The sequence below is a fragment of the Myotis myotis genome, unplaced genomic scaffold, assembly GCF_014108235.1.
Source record: "Myotis myotis isolate mMyoMyo1 unplaced genomic scaffold, mMyoMyo1.p scaffold_m19_p_15, whole genome shotgun sequence".
NCBI lineage: Eukaryota > Metazoa > Chordata > Mammalia > Chiroptera > Vespertilionidae > Myotis > Myotis myotis.
The window spans coordinates 653,285-676,437 of record NW_023416319.1 but is presented as its reverse complement, the minus strand read 5'-3'; the positions used below and the strand labels follow the sequence as shown (position 1 = coordinate 676,437).

Genomic DNA, 23,153 nt, shown 5'->3' with positions numbered 1-23,153 from the left:
TAGGGCCCTGCTGACAGCGCTGCCACCGTGGACTTGGGAGCCCTCACCCGCAGGTCTGGCTCCCGGAGGACCCCGTCCACGCAGGCAGCAGATGCCCATCCCAAGGCAACCGGGATTCGGAGGCTCCTGCGGACAGCGCCACGTCTGCTGCCTCTCCATCGTCAGGCGGTCCAGGCCGAGTCTCTTCAGTGCTCACCTGGAAGATGCCTTTGGGAACTTCCCCAGATTCCACTTTATTCTCCATGGGCGCCCAGTGCTCCTGCTACTTGATACTCAACACATTCTCCTCGAAATCAACAGAAATACTGAAGTAGGTTGTGTTCTTGGATTTCCCTGAAACCAGTCTCACACACACACAAAAAACCCATGTGGAGACGAGCTTTCCTGCCCTTTAAAAACTGTATTGTCTCCTAAGAACTGCCAGAATGGGTAAACTGAGGCAAGACCGTGTGGGTGCGAGACAGACATTAAGACAGTGGTGCCAGGATTAAATGAGCTTTTATTGTCACATTTAACTGCTGGTCAGTGTACACCGTAGCTCTCAGTATGGCATAAAATAAAATGTATTTCTGAAGGTCAAACATGAACAGAGATGGCAATGGCACTTACAGAATTAACTGAGGTTCACCTGGGGCTGGGCCACGGTGGGGAGCTGATAAACCGAACACGCCTGCGAGGTTCCCATCACACGGGGAGGTTTGAGGCCAACGCTTGGAGGGCAGGACCAGGCCCACAAAGCGGACATGAACAGAGGGCGGGCTCCGCGTCTCCCTCAGTCCGCACTGTCTCACTGGGCACCGGAGCCGGAGCCTGGGAGTCAGCTCCCTCCAGACAATGGAACTACTTTCCAACGCCGGGACTTGAAGCCTCCGGACACGATGCCCTCCTTCCTCCTCCAGGCTTTAGTCCAAAGCAAAGGCAGTTACATTCGGAAGCAGCAACTCCGTGGCTGACCTCCTCACGGACGGCGGGTCTGGTCACTCCCAGGCCAGGAGCCTGACAGGCTCAGGATGTCTTCCGTGGTTTCACACATTCTGGGCCAAACTAGGAAACAAGCAGTAATTAAATAAAAACACAGGAGCATCCTGACAGGAAGTCCAACATTCACAATTATCCTCCAAATGGCAGCTTAAAAAAAAGTATGGTTATTCAGACTTAAAATAAATCTTTATTCACCACGATTCTCAAACAGCTTATTAAACGTCTTCTCTCGACAAATAAAGCTGACACTGAGATTTGTCAGGCGGGCTAGAGGAGTCATGGCCGTCTGTGCGACGGCTGACCCCGCGTCCGGATCCTGTCCATCACAAAGCTCAGCTCGGGGACGGTGCTCCCTTCTGTGGCCACTGCTCGTGTCCTTCATCTAAGACTCCAGAACAGAGACCATAACTGTGGCCAGTGCCACACAGCAGTGACTGTCATTCCACCAAAGAAAATGGGAGTTCCTTTTGTGACATACTTGTTTGGATGGTTACTTACTGGTAACTAGTACTTCTACGTGTTTTTAAAGGCAACCATTTTAAGTGACCATACGTACCAGGCTCGTGGAACACAGTTAAACTAAGCCCTCTCTCTGACCTTACAGTCATGCAGAAAAGAGAAGGTACAGCCGGCCTGTTGCAATCGGGCTTCTGGGAATTATCACAATTTCTCTTCTGGCAAAGATGAACTTGGCTCATCACAGAAAGAAGCTTCTATCAAGGCTGCCGCTAACTCATTTCCCTTTGAAAAGTGAACTTCAAGGCATGATAGTGCAAGAGGTAAGTTTTGATTTACAGAACATTTATAGACTAATTGTGCTTAGTCTCTGATTTCCAATTTATTTTAAAGAACAGAAACTGTTGACAAGTTTCTCTGCCTGAATTGACCAGTATATCCATGAATCGCACCAGAAGTAGGGCAACTTGATTATCTTAATGATTCTGTCATGACACCTGCCCCCGGCACCCGGGTGAGGCCCTGCCAGTTCTTTGCCCAGGATTCTCTCGGGAGCCCGGTTCTCCCACCCGGTTAGTCCTCACAAAACTCTCTCAATCGTGATTAAGAAAGCAGTGCTGAGTGGAGCTCCTCCTGGGGAGTTAAATCTGGGAGGTCTGAGCGTTCCTGGAGCCCCCGTCGGGATGTGTCGTGGGCCGAGAATCCCTTGAGTGTGAGTATTCGCTGCTGGAGGGCTCTGTCGGGTCAATCAGGTTTTCATAATCACTGTCGTCCGACCCCTCCGCGCTGTCCCCCGTGGCTCTCTGGGAAGGCAGGCCCGCTCCACCTCCGGGGTACTTCAGTCCAGCACTGTTGGGAGCAAAGCTGGAGGAACCCACAGCTTGAGGTCGAGGCATAAAGACACTTGTTTCCGCGCGAGAATGGCTCAAAGTACTTTCTTGATTGTTTGGGTGAAAATCAGAATAAGGGGGTGGGGGATCAGAGGCCTCGGCATCTGCCAGTGTACTTCCGCCGTCAGCTGCAAACCCGGGGTACGGCGTCCGAGGGCTGAGCTCCAGGCTCTCGGGCGGCCCCTGTCTGCTGACCACCGCCTGCTGCAGCCCTGTGGGAAGAGAAGACATGGTCACTGTCTGTACCTCCCCAGCCTCGCATCCCCGTGCATGACACGGTCAACCTGCAAGTTCTGGAAAACAGCAACAAAGCAGGAAACTGGTTATCACTCTTAGTTGCTTTATGTTTGAATAGTGCTTTAGAATTTACAAAACATCTTTCTACACGTGAATTCATTGAAAATTCAAAAACAGCTCACTGAGGTACCGTCATCATTAATATTGTTCCCATGACCTAGGCCCGTGGTCGGCAAACTGCGGCTCGTAAGCCACATATGGCTCTTTGGCCCCTTGAGTGTGGCTCTTCCACAAAATACCACGTGCGGGCGCGCACGTACAGTGTGATTGAAACTTCGTGGCCCATGCGCAGAAGTCGGTATTTTGTGGAAGAGCCACACTCAAGGGGCCAAAGAGCCGTATGTGGCTCGCAAGCCACAGTTTGCCGACCACTAAGTCCTAGGCAGAGCACACTGAGTTCAACAGCACGTCCCTTCTGAAAAAGCTCAAAGGAAAGTGGACTCCACTCCCCTCAGCCTACCTCAGGGCTTAGAGTAGAAGGACTTATGTAATTTATTGTACATCTGATGTTTAAAACCAGACACTTCCTTGATACCAATTAGTAAAATTAATAGGAAACTCACTTCTTTCTTGTTCCTTTTCATTTTTCCTCTGAGTGATTTGTCTTCTTAATTTATTCACTTCGGCCTCACAAGATTCAACTACTCGCTCACTCTTCTCTACATCTGCACACACTGCCTGAGGGGAACGGCAACAGAACAGTTAGCGTGAACCCGGCCAACACAACAGTCATTCCAGGCCGGGGGGAGCCAGGCATTGTCCCCACGGTCCGGGGGGCCAGTACTTATTCACCGATTTGCTTTCTTAATTTTGTTGAGATGATTATGCTATTTAGGTTATAAATTCTTGAAAAATAAGAGTAAGCTGGGAAAGATCTATGTTTTCTCTGGATTATTCATTTCTATTGAACTGAAAAGAGAATTTTTGATACCAGTCTAGCATACAAAGGATGAACAAAAGACAGGAATGAGATGCTTTCAATTTTTATTTATAATCAATAATCACATATCAGACAACATAAAAAAGATTCATTTAATAGAAACTATTCATAATTAGGGAGAGCTGAAAAAGGAAATAGGTTTCAGTTAAGACTTAATAAAAGATAACATTTGAGGTCCATCTGTGTAATTAAACATTCACACCAGGGCATGATGGGATGCTGGTGTGTTCAGAGAGGCCTTCTACAGCCGGCAATGAGATGTGTGCCAGCCATTCTGAAGTCCCTGGCCCAGCTGGTATGGCTCAGTGGTTGAGCATTGACCTATGAACCAGGAGGTCACGGTTTGATTGCTGGTCAGGGCACATGCCTGGGAGGTAGAGGCAGCTGATCAATGATTCTCTCTCATCATTGATGTTTCTATTTCTCTCCATCTCCTTTCCTCTCTAAAATCAATAAAAACATATTTTAAAAACAAATAAATAAAAACAGCCTGTTCATGAATTCAGGACAAAAAACTGGTTTTCACTGCACGTTCTCTCCACCGCAGAAATACTAGGAGCGCTGGACAGTAGGCCGGTGGCCAGAGCCTGACTGAGGCCCCCTGCTGCTAGTGCCTGGCCCTAACTGGGACACCAACACTGGAAGCCGCCTGGAAGCCTTCCTGTTTTGGGCCAGGCCGGCCTCGGCTGCTTCCTCTCTCTCTGGGGCTGCCTTCACTCTCCCTCCATCCTGGTCCTTCTTCCCCAGAGCGAGGCGAGGTGTCTCCAGCTCCACCTCCTTCCTCCATGTCCTCAAAGCTCTTTTGTTCTTAGAGTTTTAGAGAAAGTTACTCCTCAGAACGTGTCGGAGGAGATGGAAAGAACATGGGAAAGGGCTGTTGGCACCTGGCTCAGTAGTTGGCCGGTAGGAGCTGTTTCCATAAGTGTTGGTTGCATGAATACTAGGAATGAACAGGCTCCACGGGGATCCTCCCACTCGATGGAGGCGCTGGGGCCAAGGGTGTGGATGAGAGGGGAGGAGGCAGGGCTGTTCCGAGTTTGGTGCGGTCTCTACACAGCGTCCAGCTGATGAGACAGCTCTGCTCTCAGCAAGCCTGCCTTAAGCTCGGACACGCATCCCTAGAAGACGCGCTGTTACAGGTGGGTCACAGTCTGAATGCAGCAGCGTGCTGCCATGCCCAGAGCCCCTGCAAGCCACGCGGAGGCGGCCTCCCAGCTGGCATGGCAGCCTCTCCCCTCTGATGCCACTGCAGGAAATGCACGCTGACTTGTGGACCACGACTCACTTCTCCGGCGGGAGATTAAAAGTTAAAGTAAAATTCAGAGCATTCGGGCGAGACAAGTGAGACTGAAGCGCGAAGTAACGGTTACCTGCACCTTCTCCTGCAGCGCGTTGTAAACCTGATAGATGGCCCTGATGTCCTTCATGACGCCGTCCTTGTCAAAGAAGTCAGTGCTAGAGGACAGGCAGGAAAGATGTCACGGAAAGGACAGCCGCCATGAACCTGAAAGGCGCTCTCCTGCCCTTCTACCTTCATCTGGTCTTAAACGTGAGCTCCCAGGTGACAGTGTCTCAGCCCCAGTGTCACACTACTAGGCTTCCAGAAGAGAAATAAAAAGGAACCCACGTGACTAAGACCATTTAAAAAATAATATGACCACAGCTTAGGATCTCAGAAATACACATACTCTAGCCACACTTTTATATCAATTACAGAAACAACTGTGGCAACTGATTTAAAAAAAAAAAAAAAAGTAGTCGCCGAAACCGGTTTGGCTCAGTGGATAGAGCATCGGCCTGTGGACTGAAAGGTCCCAGGTTCGATTCCGGTCAAGGGCATGTACCTTGGTTGCGGGCACATCCCTAGTGGGAGATGTGCAGGAGGCAGCTGATCGATGTTTCTTTCTCATCGATGTTTCTAACTCTCTATCTCTCTCCCTTCCTCTCTGTGAAAAATCAATAAAATATATTTTAAAATAAATAAATAAAAAAAAGTAGTGGTAAAAGTGAACTATCTTTTCAGTAAGAATAAAATTTTGATATATAGGGTGACGGTCTACGGAATTGCATCACTGCATGTTTCACTTTCAACCTGACTTCACATTTCCCCGCAAACCTTTACATCTTCACAAAAGAAAGGAACCCCGTTCACTGGACCAGGCCCTCACCCGTGCTCTTTGATGACTTTGGCGTAACTCTGAGACGTGTTTGGCACTGAAGACACTTTATATTCTTGCTGGCTGGTGTTGCCCAGGTTGGGAATAGCAAGGGAGATCCTTTGATTGTACCTGAGGGAAGATTCAAGAGCGAGCATGTTCAAGGCCCTGTTCGGGCTGAAGAACGGGCCATGGCAACAGGAATCGGAGCCGCACACTGGGGACTCCCGGGCCTCACCAGCACCGGCTTCCACGACAACCTGAGATGCACGAATTAGGGATGGGTCCTTCCCTTAAAGTGGAAACGACTGCAAAGTCCTTGAGGGCAGAGGTCACGTCTTAGATATCTGCATCCCACAGTGACGGACAGGCCCAGAAACACTGCTGAGGAATCCCTGCAACCTTGCAATGGCCCCCTAACCATGCTTCTCCCCGACGCCGATTCAGTGTATCCCACTGCAGGCAAGTCCAGAGAAGCCTTTCTACGCTCACAGCAGACCCATGGCTGTGGGGCCATCTTTTCTTTTTTTTTAAGACGTTCACAATGCAAAACCCTCACTAGCCAGTAGGTGGATCAATTTTACAATTCTGTCTGAAATCTATGCTTTACCATTAAAATCAGACTTCCAGAGCAAAAAAACTGTATTTCTACATAATGGATTATGGAGAAGCAAACGATGATTTCCAGCGGTTTATTCCTATAAGCACTTATGCATAATTAATACATCTTGCTAATGCTTTTTGATTCAAAAACAATTTTAATTTATACAACTGACAGAAAAATACCCTCTCTAACTACAAAGAAAACTCACTAGAAGAGAATTATAAAAGCTTTTCTTTACAGATGCTATAAAATGCACATTTCAAAGTCACAGATCTCCATGGCCTGTGCCGACATCTGTCCTGGTGACGTGAGGTGGGGACGGGGCCTTACCTGCGGTTCGGTCTGAAGAGGACGTACTCCAGAGCGTGCGTGGAACTGTTGGCCGTGGAGATGAAGCTGAAGAGGAGGAAGACGAGGTCGGGCACCCCGAGGATGCGGGTGAGCTGCTTGTGGAGGACCTGCTCCCTATACGACATCTGCTGCTGCGTGTTCCTCCGGAATCTGTACCATCCGATCACTTTCTGCAGTAGAAACAGAAGGAAAGGGTTGAAAGCTGCATGAAATCTTACACATTTAGGTCTGAAGGTATCCACACAGACACCTGCACACAGATGTTCAAAGCAGCTCGACGTGCAATCGCTCAAAGCTGAACCGACCCACTGCCCATCAGCAGGTGAGCGAGCCGTGGGGCAGCCACACACTGGACACCTGCTCAGCAACAAGCCACCAACTGCGCGGACAACACCGACACGTTCCCCAGGAGTCCTGCTGGTGCAAGCAGCCAGACCACAGTGATAATGACAATAAAAGCCTACGCTACAGGACTCCAGTCCTGTAAAACCCCAGAACATGACAACTAATCTCTAGCGACATGGAGCAGCCCCAGCAGCTCAGGGGCTGCCTAGGGAGGAGAAGAAGGGATTGGAAAAGGGCCCGGGAGGTCTGGAGTGACAGACGTGGTTTCATAGGTGTACACACAGATCAAGACCTACCACAGTGTACTCCATGCGTGTGTGCAGTTGATTGTACGCAATTATAATTCAATGCAATGCCTTTGAAAGTTTAGCTTTGTCAGCTCTATCGGCTGCCTAAGGGAAGTAAACTGGCATGTTCTGCAGAAGAGTAGTTCTCCCAATGCGCGAGGCGGGACATCCGGCAGACAGGTGACCTACCAGGCCCTGGGAGCCGCTCCAATGCTCCGGGCCCACCCAAACCTGCAGTCAGAACCTCACAGGCCAGTTCCTGAGTTTCTCCTTGTGGTACTCAAGTTTGAAAATCTCTGCTGTCGAGACAATTTAACTCTTCATTAGAAAAATACTCTGCATATAGCTTCTTTCTTTGAATAAACTGGGTGAAATCCTGTTTAAGATGTAAGGTAATTTAAAATTGTCATATTAAAGTAACAGCCCTGGCCGGTTTGGCTCGGTGGGTAGAGCGTCGGCCTGTGGACTGAAAGGTCCCAGGTTCGATTCCAGTCAGGGGCGTGTGCCTTGGTTGCGGGCACATCCCCAGTGGGAGGTGTGCAGGAGGCAGCTGATCGATGTTCCTCTCTCATTGATGTTTATAACTCTCTGTCCCTTTCCTTTCCACTCTGTGAAAGATCAATAAAATATATTTAAAAAAAAAAAAGTAACAGTAAATCTAGATTTGGTTTTGGTGCTTTCACGTAAGGAAGCGAACCAAGCTTCGCTGAGCCCCTGTGCCAGGCCCCAGCTAATGATGTTACAGATGTTTTAATTAATGATCACGGCCACCCTGGGAGGCGAGTAATGCTGTCTCCACTGAGCTCAGACCACGGCAAGGAGCTCCAGGGAACAGCACCGGCCCTCAGTGGTACGACTGTGCACAAAGCATGGCTTCAGATTTAGTAAAGCAATTAATTCTGACATTCTTTAAATAAAAAGAAAACCCAAACATTTCTGAAGCATAAATCTCATAGAGATGTTTTGACCAAATCACAGAGCTAATGAGTGAAAGCCAAGATCTGCACAACATTAACTTGAAAATCCCCATCAGTCACACAATGGTGGTCATAAAAAAGTGAAAGCAGCTTTCCTTTAAAAAGTAAGTGGCTAAGAAAAACTATCAACTGGCCAGAGCCCTAAGGAGGAATCAGACCGCAACCTTCTGGTGCAGGGACAACGCTCTCACTAACCGGGCCCCTCCCTGGCCGGGGCTGGGTCACATTGTTTCAGTTTGCGTTTCCTGGTAGCGGTTAAACATCTTTCCATCTCTTTCTTGGCCATTTGTGGATTTCTTTTTTCTTTTGTGAATTTCCTCTTAATAATCTTTACTCATTTCTTTCACTTTAAATTTTGTCATCTGTTAAAAAAAACAAAAACCTTCCTGGAGCCTTTAATACGGAGTGACCTGGAGAAAGCTGTGCTCCAGTAAGAATTCCACGGGACAAATCTTAGGTGTCGGCAGGATAAAGACTCATGATCTGCACTATGAAAACCCACGGGACAGGAGGGAAGGCGTGGCTGAGAGGAAGCCGGACTGGGAGGGCCGGAATGGGAATGCGTGCTCTTGGGCAAGTCACTGGGAAGGGAGAGCGGGCCCAGGAGGCCCGGGGCGGTCTGACTCCCTCTCCCAGGTGGGCGGCCGACACTGAGCACCTGCTGAGCCTGTCATCACTCCCAGAGCACCATCCTTTCCTCTAACCTGTCCCGCCCCCTCTCCTTCCCCTCCCCCCCACAGAGGCCCTGAGACCGGACTCCTATGCTCTTCTGCAGACACCGAGGGACCCGGTCCCACGGCCAGGGCTCACCCACAGGCAATCCTCCAGAGGCTTTCCTGCAGCATGTTTCTAAGCAACGGCAGTCTGCTTTCTGTTTAACACACTGAAAACTGTTATTGGTACTTTTTCCTGAGCGAGGGTGTAATCTATTTTTCTGGAATTTATATACCAAGGTAAAAATCATAAAATTAATGCACGTGTATTAAATATTTACAATCTTTTTTTTAATCACAAAGTAGACAAATCCACCTCGACTCAACTATTATTAATTTTTGGATTATAGTTCATTTCTTCTTCTTCTAATTTTTACATAAAAGAGTCACATTATAAACACCTAAACTTTTTTCTAGTGATATATTGTAAACATTGTCTCACATCTGTAATTTACCTGTAAAATTTACTCAAGGTAACAGAACTCGTCTATACTGACAGCAATGCATTGCTCATTTACATTTCTTTCTGTTTTAAGCGCGGGTGATGAGATAAGGAGTGATTTCCAAATCGGAATGGGCAACAAATGTAGCCTACCTTTCTCCGGTCTTTAAGAATCCTGTCCAAACTCTCTTCGTTAACTTTGCTTGCGTAGTCATAAAAACTGTTTTTTTTCAAAAGAGAAAACAATATTGTATTAAAATCACATGGTACTATGACATGGATATGCTTAGCTACATGCGTCTATGGATCATCCAGCCCAATTCTATGCTGGTTATAGAGATAGAATTGCCGTCACTAGGTATAGGAAGAGAAATCAATCTAAATGTTTTCCTGACGGGAGGTATCTCTGGCATCACAGAATACTCAAGACACTGTCACACCCAAAGGGCATCACTTCCCCAGTGGGAGGTGAGACAGCAACTAAGTATAAACACGTGGGCTGCGACAGCTTTTCCCTGTTTCTAAGAATCGCTTACTTACAAAAACAAAAGAATGCAGAAGCTCTTTTCTGAGAAAGGAGGAGGCAAGTGAGCACTTGCTGAACGCCTCACCAGAAACCCGCCGCATGCTTCTCGTGTTATTTTATTCCATTCCTGCCTCAGTGATGGGAGGTGTTAGTTTAGCCCGACAAGTCAACAAGCTTGACTCCCATTCTTGTGGCTACAGATACCGAAGACAAGTGGCTTGCCCCACATCCCGGCGCTGGGAGTGGAAGAGCTGGGATTTGAAGGCAGGTCTGGCTAGCTTCAAACTGAATGCACCCACCCCTAAAGCAGACCCATCCGCCCAGGGCCCTGTGCTGAGCAGCCACGCACCATGATTTGTGGCTTTCCTACCACGATCGGTCGGGTTTTAGGAATGCCGCCCTTCCCCGCTCCTCCCACCACAAGCCCAGGCCTTATAAGGCAGGAAGGAGTCCAAGGTACGGTGAGAACACCCAACCGGGAGTCAGGAGGCTCCGCTCTGGCTCAGGCCGGCTTCTCACCGAGTGACCTTGAGCACGTCACTAACCCTCTATGCCCCTCATTCCCCTTTTTGCAAAGCAGAGTCTGGAGTAGACAGGTGATGTCTAAGGCTGCTTTCAGCTCTAAGAATTCTGAGTCTATGATCGGAGCTGCGTCTTTGCCGACAGTGCTCGGAGGAATTCCTCAGAGGGGCAAGGCCGGGCTTGCCTCGCACAGCTCTGGATAGGAGGGCCACGTGGGCACTTTCACGGACCAGACACGGGCGCTGCGTGGGCGCGGCCTCAATCATCTTGTTTGCTCTGAGATTCTTCTCAAATGAACCGCTAGCTGCGCATCTTGCTGCCACTCCTCCCTCGGTTCTGTGTAAATCCAGACACATGAACAACTGGGCTCCTGCGAGACCTCGTCCTCAGGTAGCCATCGTGCATGAAGACAGAACTCTGAAATAGTGAGGGTAGGGGTGTGTGTGTGTGTGTGTGTGTGTGTGTGTGTGTGTGACACAATACACTCCCCAGGGGCTGGGGTGCAGGGCTGGTGCCTGCCAGCTGAGAATGAGCGGGGTCGGAGGAGGCTGCAGGGAACACACGGCAGGACAGCAGCTGCAAGGAGCTGGCAGGTGTTAGGAGAAGAAAGTGCTGCCCTGGCTGGTTGGCTCAGTAGACAGAGCGTCGGCCTTCGGACTGAGGGGTCCCAGGTTCGATTCCAGTCAAGGGCACATCCTGGGTTGCAGGCTCAATCTTAGTAGAGGGGGGCAGCCAATCAATGATTCTCTCTCATCATTGATGTGTCTCTCTCTCCCTTCCTCTCTGAAGTCAATATATATATGTACATTTTTTTAAGAAGGAAGTGCTGACCAGGAAGCCCGCACTGAACAGTGGGAGCAGCACTGCCTGCTTCCGGGAAGGCCGAGGACAGGCCTGGGGAATTTTAAGAAACGGAGATATCCTCCTCAGACAGCCTCAGCAGGAGGGTCTGGGGCTCAGGAAGGAGGCAGAGGCCTGGGTGGGGTTTGGGGAGCTGAAGGCGGGTGTGGAAATACTGGCCGTTTTCTCCCTCCCCCTCCCCCTCTCCTCCCCTAACCCCTCCTTCTCTCGTATCTCTGTCATTTGCCATCTCCCTTCTGAACGTCTCTCCTCCCATTTTTTTCTCTTTCCGTTGATCATAATATGCAGCTGGTGGATATCAACTTAAATAAACACCAAAAGGAAGTCTTACGTTTTCTCTGGCTACTGAACAGTTTTGTTACTCCTAAAAACACCTTCAATCACTGCACCTGTAGGCGGCCCCAAAGAGCTCCCTTCCCTGTTGAAGAGCCCCTCAGGGGGCTGGTGGGAAGCGTCCATTCTCAATCCCCGAGGCCAGGCTTGGCATCTGGCGCAAGGACAGGCAGTAAGCAAGGTCCCCCCTCCTCCCCTGACCTAACAGTGCCACGCGCTGGCATCAACAAACAGGCGAACTTGGAGGCCCTCAGTCATACTTGGGACTTTCTAGCCATTATCAGCTATAGGCATATACTCACTCGTTTTTTAATCAATTCATCTTTTAGTAGGAGCTAAAAGCTACCAAGAAGGGTGTGGCTTACCTAAAAAGCTTTGAACAAGGCTGATGGTTATGGATTTCTGTAATCACAAAGAGAAAATACATCTTAGTTAATCATATAAAATAGCCCAGAAAATACACACACACACACACACACACACACACACACACACATATATAGTAGTTGTTGAAAATCTCAGACAATAAAAAGACGGCTCCGTTGGCTGAACTCTGTCCTGTGCACTGAAAAGGTGGTGGATTCGATTCCCGGTCAGGGCACATACCTAGGTTGCAGGTTTGATCCCCTGTCGGAGAGGCAACCAATCAATGTTTCTCTCTCTTCCCTTCCTCTCTAAAATCAATGGAAAAATGTTCTTGGGTGAGGACTAAAATAATAATATAAACGAGTGAGAGAGTTTTCCTCGTTCCAACAGGTGCAGTGTGCACACGGGGAAGCACTGTATCTCCTCAGCATTTCCACTCAGAGACACCTTCTCAGAACCACGTGCACGGAGAACAGCAGCCGTTCCCGTCTGTCTGCGTGATGCGCATGCACCTGAGAGCTCGCACCCAGGAGCGGGCAGCCAGGCCCTTACTCGGTCTTACCTGGGTACAGCACAGGGGGCAGGAGCCACCGACTGGGTAAGAGCTGTGAGGACAGCCTGGGGAGAGGCCTGCACCACTGCCCATCAATGACCTGCTAGCTCACAACAACGTGGGCCTGTGTTCTGAAGGGAAGGGAGGAAATTCTGGAAGTCTCTTAACCCTTCCAAAGATGGCCAGCACCAAGGGAAACCGCTATTTACCAGGCAGACCTGAAAAGAGGGCGGCGACTAACCAGAGGGAACAACTTCTTCCAGCTCATCGGGGGCTCGGGTCTGGTTTGCTTTATGAGACATGAGCCCAATTAGCATTCCATTCTGCTGATAGCGTTCTCCTTACAGCGACTCTTTACCTTCAATGTCACAGCCTAGACTTACAGGCTGCAATTGTCACTCAATTAAAAGGGAACCACAACCCTCAAGGACGTGGCTATTAACCCTGTCCTGGTCCGGTCCGGCTGCCAAAACACAGGCGCAGACGCAATGCTCCCTCAGGGGAGAGGAGTTCATTTGCTCAGCCGGCTGTTGACACAGCGATACAAATAAGAAACCTCATCCAGAAAGTGCCCTCTTTTATCGCCAAAATGATACCGTGTACCTTCTCAAGGTATTTCAGAGATACTTTTAGTAATTAGGATGTGAAACATCTGTAGGAAAAATGTTACCTCAGGGAGAAGGGGAAAAAACACACATCTTCTATTTGACAGGAAAGAATGTTTTGTTTAAGAAAACGCTAGAGTAAACGCTGAGCTCCGAGTCCACGCCTGTCACCAGTCCTCCCAGCGGACGTCTTTCATGATTTGCAGCCTGGATTAGAAGCACACTGAAGACATGCTCTAGACCCCGCGTGGCATTTCCTCAAGAAGTGAAATACAGCTTTCCCGGGGAAGACTTTTTGCAACACCTAACCAAGCACACCGCGGAGAAACGGGGAGGTGGTCTCCAACAGGTGAAGCTGCCCATCGGGATGGAGTAGGTGGGCACATTAGCTGGGGGCAGACCTTTGGCAGGGCAGCCTCACCGGGACCCTAGACTTCCCTACGCCGCCAGCGCACCCACATGGCAGATTCCTCGTCATGTGTGTACGGCGTCTCGGCACACACGTCCCCACAACCCCCCCGGGAGGTGCTGCTCTTCTTGCTGGTCTTCCTGTCTCTGCCCCGCATCTCCCACTTTCCTCTCCATTCTTCCCGGTGACTGCCACGACACCAGCTCACTAACTCGGGGCGCTCTGCTGCTGTCTGGGATGGCTCTGCTTCAAGTGAGTTGGCGCAGCTTAAAATGAATATGTATTCAAGACAAGACAGGCACTTCGTGTGCAAAATGTGATATTCTATATAAAGTCCCCTTATTGTATAGAGTCAGGTAAAGGTGTCTGTGCATGAATTCACACATTTTCAACAAATAATGTATTTGGCCAATTTATTTTACTTAAAGGATCTAATTCTGGAGGTTAAGTTATGCCAGGACAGTTCTTCACACTATTGCTGTGGAAACTACTTCGCTTCATGTCAGTCCAGGTTTTCCACTGGTTTACATTTATTTTCTAACTAGAGGCCCGGTGCATAAAATTCATGCACTTGGTTGGGGGGATCCCTCAGCCCGGCCTGTGCCCTCTCCCAGTCCAGGAGCTGTCAGTTGGACAACTTTAGCGCTGCTGCAGAGGGGGAGAGGCTCCCGCCACCGCAGCTGCACTCACCAGCCATGAGCCTGGCTTTTGGCTGAGCGGCGCTCCCCCTGTGGGAGCACACTGGCCACCAGGGGGCAGCTCCTGCATTGAGCGTCTGCTCCCTGGTGGTCAATGCACATCATAGCAACCAGTCGTTCCGCTGTTCGGTCGATTTGCATATTAGCCTCTTATCATATAGGATATGGATTTTATCCATTCATTTTAAAAGTACAGTTGACATACAGTATTACATCAGTTTCAGGTTTACAACATAATGATTCAACTTTTATATACTTTACAAGTAAAGTGATCACAACAAGTTTAGTAACCATCTGTCCCAGCAAAGTTATTACGATATGAATGAGTCTATTCCCTATGCTGTACGTTACATCCCCACAACTTATTTTATAACTGGAGGTTTGTACTTCCGAATCCCCTTTTCTGCCCACCCCTCCACCCTCCTCTCTGGCATTCATCATTTTTCCCTGTGTCTGTGAATCTGTTTCTAGTTTTTGTTTGTTTGTATTTGTCTTTCTCTGACTTTTTTCACTTTACATAATACTCTCTAGTCTAGATCCAAAGATTTCACTCTTTTTATGGCTGTGTAATACTCCATTTTACATATGTACATCTCTAAGATCAATTAAAAAAGATAATAACTTATTCAAATAAATAGGTAAATATAAACAGCTAAAATATTAATCACAAATGCTATTTTTGTCATCAGGCTGGATAAGAGAGCTCTTTCTCATATGGTTTGCTGTCAGTTAACTAAATCTGGCATTTTAACCTTTATCTATCAAATTAATTTTGAAATTCAAGTGCAAACAATAAATAATTGCACAGATGTCCAATAAAACCAAATTCTCCACTACAGGATTTTAAAGAACTAAGCAAAACAAACAAGGACAAAACCTCAATGACAGAACAGCTATACCCGTACACTGCACATCTTTATTTAGCAGTCGATGCTGTGGAGCAGGTTTTATAGTTTTGGTCCTATCAAACCATAGGAGAGAGTTCAGCCTCTTCCCCCCCAATCCAACCCTACGTCAATCCTCACCCTGGCCCCCCATCCATGTACCAGGCTATCAGAATAGGCTTGAAATTGATGACTTACCCCAATAGGACCTGACCTTCCAGCAGAATTTCAAACTCTCACCTGCACACCCACTGCACTTTGGTCAAAGACACAGGCCAGGGCCCCTGTGTGTTTTATGACCACCTTTCTGTGTTCCTCTGAATGCACACCCTGACCCTGAGTTTGCCTCCTGCATGATGTCTTCCCTGATTTCACCCACTAGCAGTTTCCCCCTCTAATCTATGGGATGGCCTTGGCTCCTTTCTTACAGCACTCATCTTGTGCTGCTGGCACTTCTGTGACTTGCCTCATCCTCCCACACTCCTGGGAGGCAGAAATGCATCTGGATGCTCCTCGCACTGCCCGGCACATGCCTTACACTTCAGTGAACATTGGCTGCACAGATGAATAAAATGCCTCTTGCTTTTTTCTCTGGGTGTCAGGATATGCTGTTTGATGATACTGACGTGCAGCTAAAAAAACTGAGTCAGTGCATCTATAAATACTCAGTCTTCCCCAAAAATCTCCCCAAACTGACAAAGGCTGTACAACTCGCTAAATTCTACAATTTGCTAAATAAGTGTGAACAACTATGCCAGACGCTTCAGAAAGGCCCTGCATAACACACCCTTTATTATAGGGGGTGATGATGACAATGGGGACACCCTAATTTGCAAATCTGAGGTTCTCAGCGGTTTTGGAGAGACTATCAAGTGCAACAGCACACAGAATCCAAAGTCGGGTCAGGTAGTGAGTAAGGGACAGCGTTACAGAATACCTGCACCTACAGCGAGCCACTGTATCCTTACGCTGACCTATGCAAACATTTCACATCATTTATTAGTGCAAATAATTGGCATTGTAATTACAGTGGCTATCTATGACTTTTCTAATCTTTAGATTAAAATCAGTCAAGGGCCAAAGAACAGACTAACCGTACATATACAGAGAGTGTTTCTGAGGTCGGTATAACTCACTTACCAATGACTTGCAGGAACTCTGTGTTGCTGATTTGGGAGTCACTGATGCTAAAGGTTTCCTCTTGTCTCACCTCTCCCAGCAAAAATCCTTCCTAAACGTAATAAAGAAAATAGTTGCACACTAAAAATTAAGACGGTTTTTACTGGAATTAAGAGAAATTTAGGACATAGTAATTTTTAACAATAATCCAAATAAGCTTGGCATGCAAACCACTATTCTATAAACCAACAAGTAAGACTAGAGAAATCTGAGATATACCTAATAACTGGATTGTTGAAAAAAGGATTCCATACAAGATGAAATATATTTCAACCCCTTCAAGTCTTCCCTGTTTCTCTAAAGTAAAAATTAGTAGAGAGAATTCATCACCTAAATCCTATCAAGTAGCATCACCAGTGTCGGCAGTGGGTGGAGGTGGGTGGGTGGAGGGCATAGGGGGATAAAAGCTTGTTTTCTTGAAACAGACTGCAGCTCATTTCATTGCATTGCATGGAAAACACTGCTACTGAGAGAAGGATAAAGACGTTGACACAATGCACAACTACGTGCTCTTTAGCTGGCGTGGGAAATTAGGGTCTCAGCAAATCTTACCGTTCGCATGCAAGTGCTGCTTTGATAAATGCAGAGGCTGGGCTATGCTCACCTTTGGAGAACACACACCACCATAACAATTCTGGATTATTCGGCACCTAACCTGCTGTTGGGAGTACTTTCTATACTTTTAAATGATTGAAAAAATATTAAAATGGAGCCCTGGCTGGTGTGGCTCAGTGGGTTGGAGCGTTGTCCTGTGCACCAAAGGGTCTTGGGTTGGATTCTGGGTCAGGGAACACACCGGGTTTGCGGGTTCAATCCCCAGTCGGGGTTTGTACAGTCCAACTGCATATGGGAGGCAGCCAATTAATCTCTCTCTCTCTCTCTCTCTCTCTCTCTCTCTCTCTCCTCCCCCCCCCCCACTTCTCCCTTCCTCTCTCTAAAATCAATGAAAAAGTAATAAAAAATTAAAATAGGAGTATTTCATGATGTGAAAATTATATGAAATTCAAATTTCAGTGTCCATAAAATTTATTGGAAACAGTCACCCTAATTTATCTATTGTCTATAGCTGCTTTCTCTTGCAACAGCAGGGTGGAGTAACTGCCACAGACCACATGGCTCCCAACAAAGTTCTTTGCCTGGACGAAACAAGAATGTGCTACCAAAGCAAATTCTTGGTTCTTCAACTTTAAAATACATAAAATTGAAACAACTCTATTCCACACATATAACTGTGGCAAGGTTAACGTAGGCAAGTATGGTCACATCCAACACAGCTGCAAACTCCTGCCACTGGTGAACCCTTCGGTTCAGTCTAGCCGCCAGACCTGGCGCCCTGTAGATATTAAGAAGATGTCTCTTGAATTGAATTAGTAACAACCCGGGTAACGTGGCCATCTCACTGCGTTTGTAGAAAAAAGTGCCCACTTTTCAACAGGTAGCTGCTGATTCTTACCATAATCTTGTCCTACACATCGGCTGTGACGTCGCTAGGCACTCCGCAAATCAGAGTTCATTGAAACCATCTGTAACACGTCCCCGGACACTAGGCGTGTCACAAACCACCTACACGCGGGGCTGCATTACAGGAGTAACTCGCTGGCTGCAGTACCAAAAGCCTCATGCAATGCAATGAATTGCATTGTGTTTCAAGAAAACAAGCTTTTATCCCCCTGCCCGGAGGCACGCGCGGCCTCGGGACAGACCCAGGTCGTGTGTGTTCTTATCATTAACCTCTCCCACCAGCGCTGGAGAGATGAGAGGCACCTTCATTTACTGCCATCCAACTGACTAATGGGATCGCCTCTCTAGAAGTTGCTATTAATGGAGGCGAAGACTGCTGACATCCAACCAAACCCAGTTCCTTCTGCAGAGTCACATTCTGCTTTGTAATGACAAGCAAACCGTCCCCCCCCGCCCCGCCCCGCGCACACACTTATTTACTGACGTTGAACAATGCACTCTTGGCATCTTTTCAAATAGCCCCCCAGTGGGGTGGGCAGACCGAAACACATTCTGAACGATTCAAATGATCTAGTTCCACAAAGAACTTCCATTCCGAGGTCAGTGACATGAAAAGACAACCCGGGGAATGAAGGCGCGGGAGCCGCCGGGCCCCGCTCTCTCCGCGCGTCCGCGCTCCCTCCCCGCCGGCCTGTCACTTCCCCATTTCACCGCGGCTCGGTTCCGGGGCTCGGAACACCTGCCAGGAACCCAACTCGCAACTTCCAGGCGAGGAGACCCGCCGCCGAGCCCTGCCGTTCGCATCCCCCATGTTCCACGGAGGAGGAAGCGCGCGATCTCATCGAACCCGTGTGAGGAGTGACAGCCACGGCTGCCCGGCTCGCTCCCCGTGACCCCCCGCGAGACCAGCCGGACACCCAGGGAGGGGCAGACGCCCGGCTCCCGCGGAGCGACCTCTGACACCGCCGGCGGCCGGCCGGGCCAGCTCCGCCAAACCGGTGAGCGCGGCCTCCGGGCGGCCGGGCGGCGGAAGGCCCTGAGCCAGGGGGCCCAGCCCGGGGGCACAGGAGCCTGGGCAGCAGGACTCGCCCGGGGCGGGAGCGGCCCGGGTCCCCAGCGCCTCGGGCCGGCCCGGGAGCCGGGAGGACGAACCGCAGGTGGTCCCGGCTCGGCCCCAGCGGCCAGGGCGGCGGGCCCGGCACCTACGTGGTCGGCGTTGCTGTTGGCGCTGTGGAAACACACAGCGCTGAAGGTGTAGCCCGAAATGGAAGCCGCCATGATGGAAATCTCCAATTCCCCCATCATGCCCCGCGGAGGGCACGCAGCCTTCCGGCCGGCCTCGCCCCGGGGCATCCTGGGAAATGAAGTCCTCGCAGATGAGGCCGGAGGCCGGAGCGCCCCGGCGGGAGGGGTGACGAGTGCAAGTTTACGGGATCAGAACAAACGACGCCCCCGCACCGTGTCACCCGTGGTTCTCGCGCCCAGCACACCCCAGACATCGCCTCTTCTGCAGAGCCCTTGATGGTTGCGCAAAACAGTTTTTTTTTTTTTTTTTTTGCAAATAGAATGATGAGTGTTCAAGTCCAACATCTGTCATGCTCAAGGATGGATGCAAGGAGGTGATTCAGGCAGTTGCATGGTTTGGGGTTAGATATCGAAGTAACATGATGCGACTTCAATCTCCATATGACCTTTCTGGCTGCCATGTCAAGAATATAGTGCCAGGGGAGGTATTACGGTAACCCAGAGCCGGGATGGCCATGGCTTGGTGGTGGTAGAAGTGAAATGGTGGTAGCAGGGGAGGTGGTAAGAAGCAATTGGATTCTGGGTACAAGGGAACACAAATTTAATGAAATATAATGGAAAGAGGATGAAAGCAACAAATAACAAACAGAAGTGAAAATAAACTATAACAGAGCTAAGCAAAGAAACTCAGGGAAGGAACTCACCTTTCTAATCATTATTCTTCAATTTATTCCATCTTTCTGGTTGGAAACTAGGCTCTTGATCTCCCACAAAACTCTTTCCACACTCTGTCCAAGCAAACAGAACCGTTTTCTGGAAGTTGGGCGGGAAACCCTTGGAATCGTTCTTGACACCCCACTTGGATCCGTCAGCAGCCTTCAAAATGTATCCGAACAACCGGCCCCAGTGAGCTGTGAGCCTGAGCGGCCCAAAGACGACAGTGCGGTGGTGACAGGATTGAAAAATGTCCCTGAGCCCAGACACCAGGAGGAGACCGGGAGGAGCTGTGGGGAGGGGAGGGAAGGACAAGAATGATGGTAGGATGGCCAGGAACCAGGGGGGTAGAGAGCACAGGGAAAAGGGGGTTCAGAGGGATAGGGGGTGTGAGGGAAGGCCATGCAAGACAGTTCAGTTTTGAACAGGCTGAGCTGAACGTAACAAGGGGCACCTAGGCAACTGCTCTAGAAGTCTGTAGCTGAGGGTAGGGGGTGGAAGTTACTAACAGTAAGGATAGCTAACTTTACACTATATAGACTTATTTAATCTTGCTAACAATCCTCTAAAGGAGGATTTAAAAAAATTTTTTTTAAAGTATGTTTTTATAGCCCTAACCGGTTTGGCTCAGTGGCTAGAGCGTCGGCCTTCGGACTCAGGGGTCCTGTGTTCGATTCCAGTCAAGGGCATGTGCCTTGGTATCGAGCACGTGCCCGGTGGGGGGTGTGCAGGAGGCAGCTGGTCGATGTGTCTCTCTCATTGATGTTTCTAACTCTCTATCCCTCTCCCTTCCTCTCTGTAAAAAAATGAATAAAATATATTTAAAAAATAAATAAAAAAGTATGTTTTTATTGATTTTTTTTTTAAAGACAGGAAGGGAGGATAGATAGAAACATTGATGAGAACGGCTGCCTCCTACACGCCCCCTACTGGGGATCGAACCTGCAACCCAGGCATGTGCCCTGACCGGGAATCAGCCCTGTGACCTCTTGGTTCAAGGGTCCATGCTCAACCTCTGAGCCGCACTGGCCGGGCTGAAGGAGACCCATTTTAAACTCCATTTTATGGTTGAAGAAACTGAGGTAGCATTTATTGAGCATTTATACATCAGGCATGTAGGATTTTACAGAAAGTATTTCCTTTAATCTCTATAGCTGCCCTATGCCATGGGCACTATTATTATCCTTGTTGTAGGATGGGCAAACTGAGGCCCTGAGAAGTTAAGAAACTTGCCCATAGTCACACATGATAAGGCGAAGGCTCAAATCCTGGCAGTCCAACTGGAGCTGGGTGCCTAGCTCCCCTTTTTAAAAGGTTCACATAAGAGCAGGTGGTGCTGAGGGGCTTTGAAAAGGGATGTGCTAAGCTGTGTTGACCCCTATAGATCAATCAAGAGAGGTAAAGCCTGGCCAGCTGGTGTGGTTCAGTGGTTGAGCGTCAACCTATGAACCAGGAGACCAAGGTTTGATTCCCGGTCGGGGCACATGCCTGGGTCGTGGGCTTTCTTCCCAATAGGGGCGTCCAGGAGGCAGCCGATCCATGATTCTCTCTCATCATTGATGCTTCTATCTCTCTCTCCCTCTCCCTGCCTCTCTGAAGTCAATAAAAAAATTTGGGGAAAAAACAAGAAAGAGAGAGAAAGAGGTAAAGCCTGGAACTTGGCCCTTAGCTTGTCAACGAGGAAGCCGTTGAGAATTGTTGGGAGCCAATGTCAGAGCTGCTGTGGGTGAGCAGGGGGTCATGCTGCAGGGCTCGGTGGAGGGAGAGACAGACAGGGGGACCCAGGGCACTCTCAGAACCTCCCTCCTGCCCCATGGAACAGGCGGGGGGGGGGGGGCACTCTCAGAACCTCCCTCCTGCCCCATGGAACAGGCGGGGGGGGGGCACTCTCAGAGCCTCCCTCCTGCCCCATGGAAGGGGGGGGCACTCTCAGAACCTCCCTCCTGCCCCATGGAACAGGTGGGGGGTGGGGGGGGCACTCTCAGAACCTCCCTCCTGCCCCATGGAACAGGCTGGGGGGGGGGGGGCGCTGTGTTCCTTGGCACATTCCAGCTTCTCCCTGGTGATGGGCAGCCCTGCTGGGACTAAGCTTCTCCACCTCCCACCAAGAATCTCCGTTGCCCGGGGTGATCAGAGGTGGTGTCCTCACAGCCTTCAGGCCTAAACAGCCAGAGTAATCCTGGAGCCAGAGAAGGGACTCGATAAACGGTGGCTTTTCCCAGGGCTGCATACCAACAGTGTTTATAGCATTCACCACACACAGCAAAGACAGCCTCAGTGTTGGGAAGACATCAGACTGCAGGTGGCCTGATCTTTCATGGCTCTCTCTTAATTATAACCTAGAACTGTCTAAGACCGGCTCAGTCACATTCAAGCCTGCTTTCTCTGGCATCTAGGGTCTAGAGAAGACGAAAACAACCATTCGCCCGGGCAGCACTCATTGGCGCTGGCACCCGGCGGTTTTATTTCTCTGTAATGAGGCTACTTACGCTCTTCTCTTCGGTGGGTTCTTGAGTCAGTACACACGGCCTCCCTTCTGCCTCCTCCCCGGATTCTGTCCCTGGTGGTTGCCTGAAGATCTGCGAACGCCTCTTCTAGGAGAAGATGCACTTTCTTCCTAATTGGGGTTTCTGGGAGCTGGAAAGGCAACCGCTGAGGTTGTTTACCTCGAAGGACTGGGTCTGCAGAGTCAACAGAAACGTGTCCTAGGAAACATTCCTCTCGGTGGGAAGCAGCCTTGCCAGGGGCCTTTGAAATGCTTGTCTGGGACGCAGAACTGCCAGCATTTCATTGCTGCTACACGCCGCCTTTGGCGGGTAAGCTCTCTTGCATTACACGGCACAACTAGACCAAGGAATTTCAGGTTCACTGGTTGGGAGCAATCTCGTAGAATGGTCACCATCCATTTAGGGCGAGGTACAGGCGTGGAAACTGAGGCACACGGAGGTGAGGAGTCTTGGATGTGGCCAGGTGCCCGGGAGGGGCAGCGCTGAGATGGGCATGCGGGCATCCTGCCTCTCAGTGCTCTTTCCTCCACATCACTCTATCACTCTGATCCCCTTGATCCGGGTATTTGGGGGTGGGGTCCTAGGGCATTCCTTACTTTGGGCACAAATTCCCATGTCCTCCTATTGACTTCCCGTTAGGAGAAGTCAGAATGTTATTTTTAAGGCAGAATCCCAGCCACAAATGAAAGTAGCCAGAAGCCAAATAAAGATTCCCAGATTTGCCCGGCCAAGGTGGTTCAGTGGTTGAGCCAGGACCTGTGAACCAGGAGGTCAGGGTTCCATTTTGGTCAGGGCAGAGGCCTGGGTTGTGGGCTCCATCCCCAGTGTGGGGCGTGCAGGAGGCAGACGAT

The 23,153-nt window shown here is 49.4% G+C and overlaps 1 protein-coding gene across 2 annotated transcripts; it reads right to left on the bottom strand.

Moving 5' to 3' along the window:
* Positions 1–479: 479 nt before the first annotated feature.
* On the bottom strand, positions 480–19,196 carry ABRAXAS2 (abraxas 2, BRISC complex subunit). Of its 2 annotated transcripts, none has more exons than XM_036335611.1 (9): positions 19,043–19,196; positions 16,337–16,427; positions 12,047–12,083; positions 9,593–9,659; positions 6,655–6,845; positions 5,733–5,852; positions 4,935–5,019; positions 3,188–3,302; positions 480–2,539 (listed from the first exon to the last, which is right to left on the bottom strand). In XM_036335611.1, exons 1-9 carry the CDS (start codon positions 19,187–19,189, stop codon positions 2,079–2,081), a joined length of 1,314 nt encoding a protein of 437 aa, XP_036191504.1. In that variant the 5' UTR covers positions 19,190–19,196; the 3' UTR covers positions 480–2,078. The 2 variants fall into 2 exon arrangements, with proteins under 2 accessions (XP_036191504.1, XP_036191505.1); XM_036335612.1 differs by lacking the exon at positions 19,043–19,196 and adding an exon at positions 17,829–18,274.
* Positions 19,197–23,153: the final 3,957 nt, after the last annotated feature.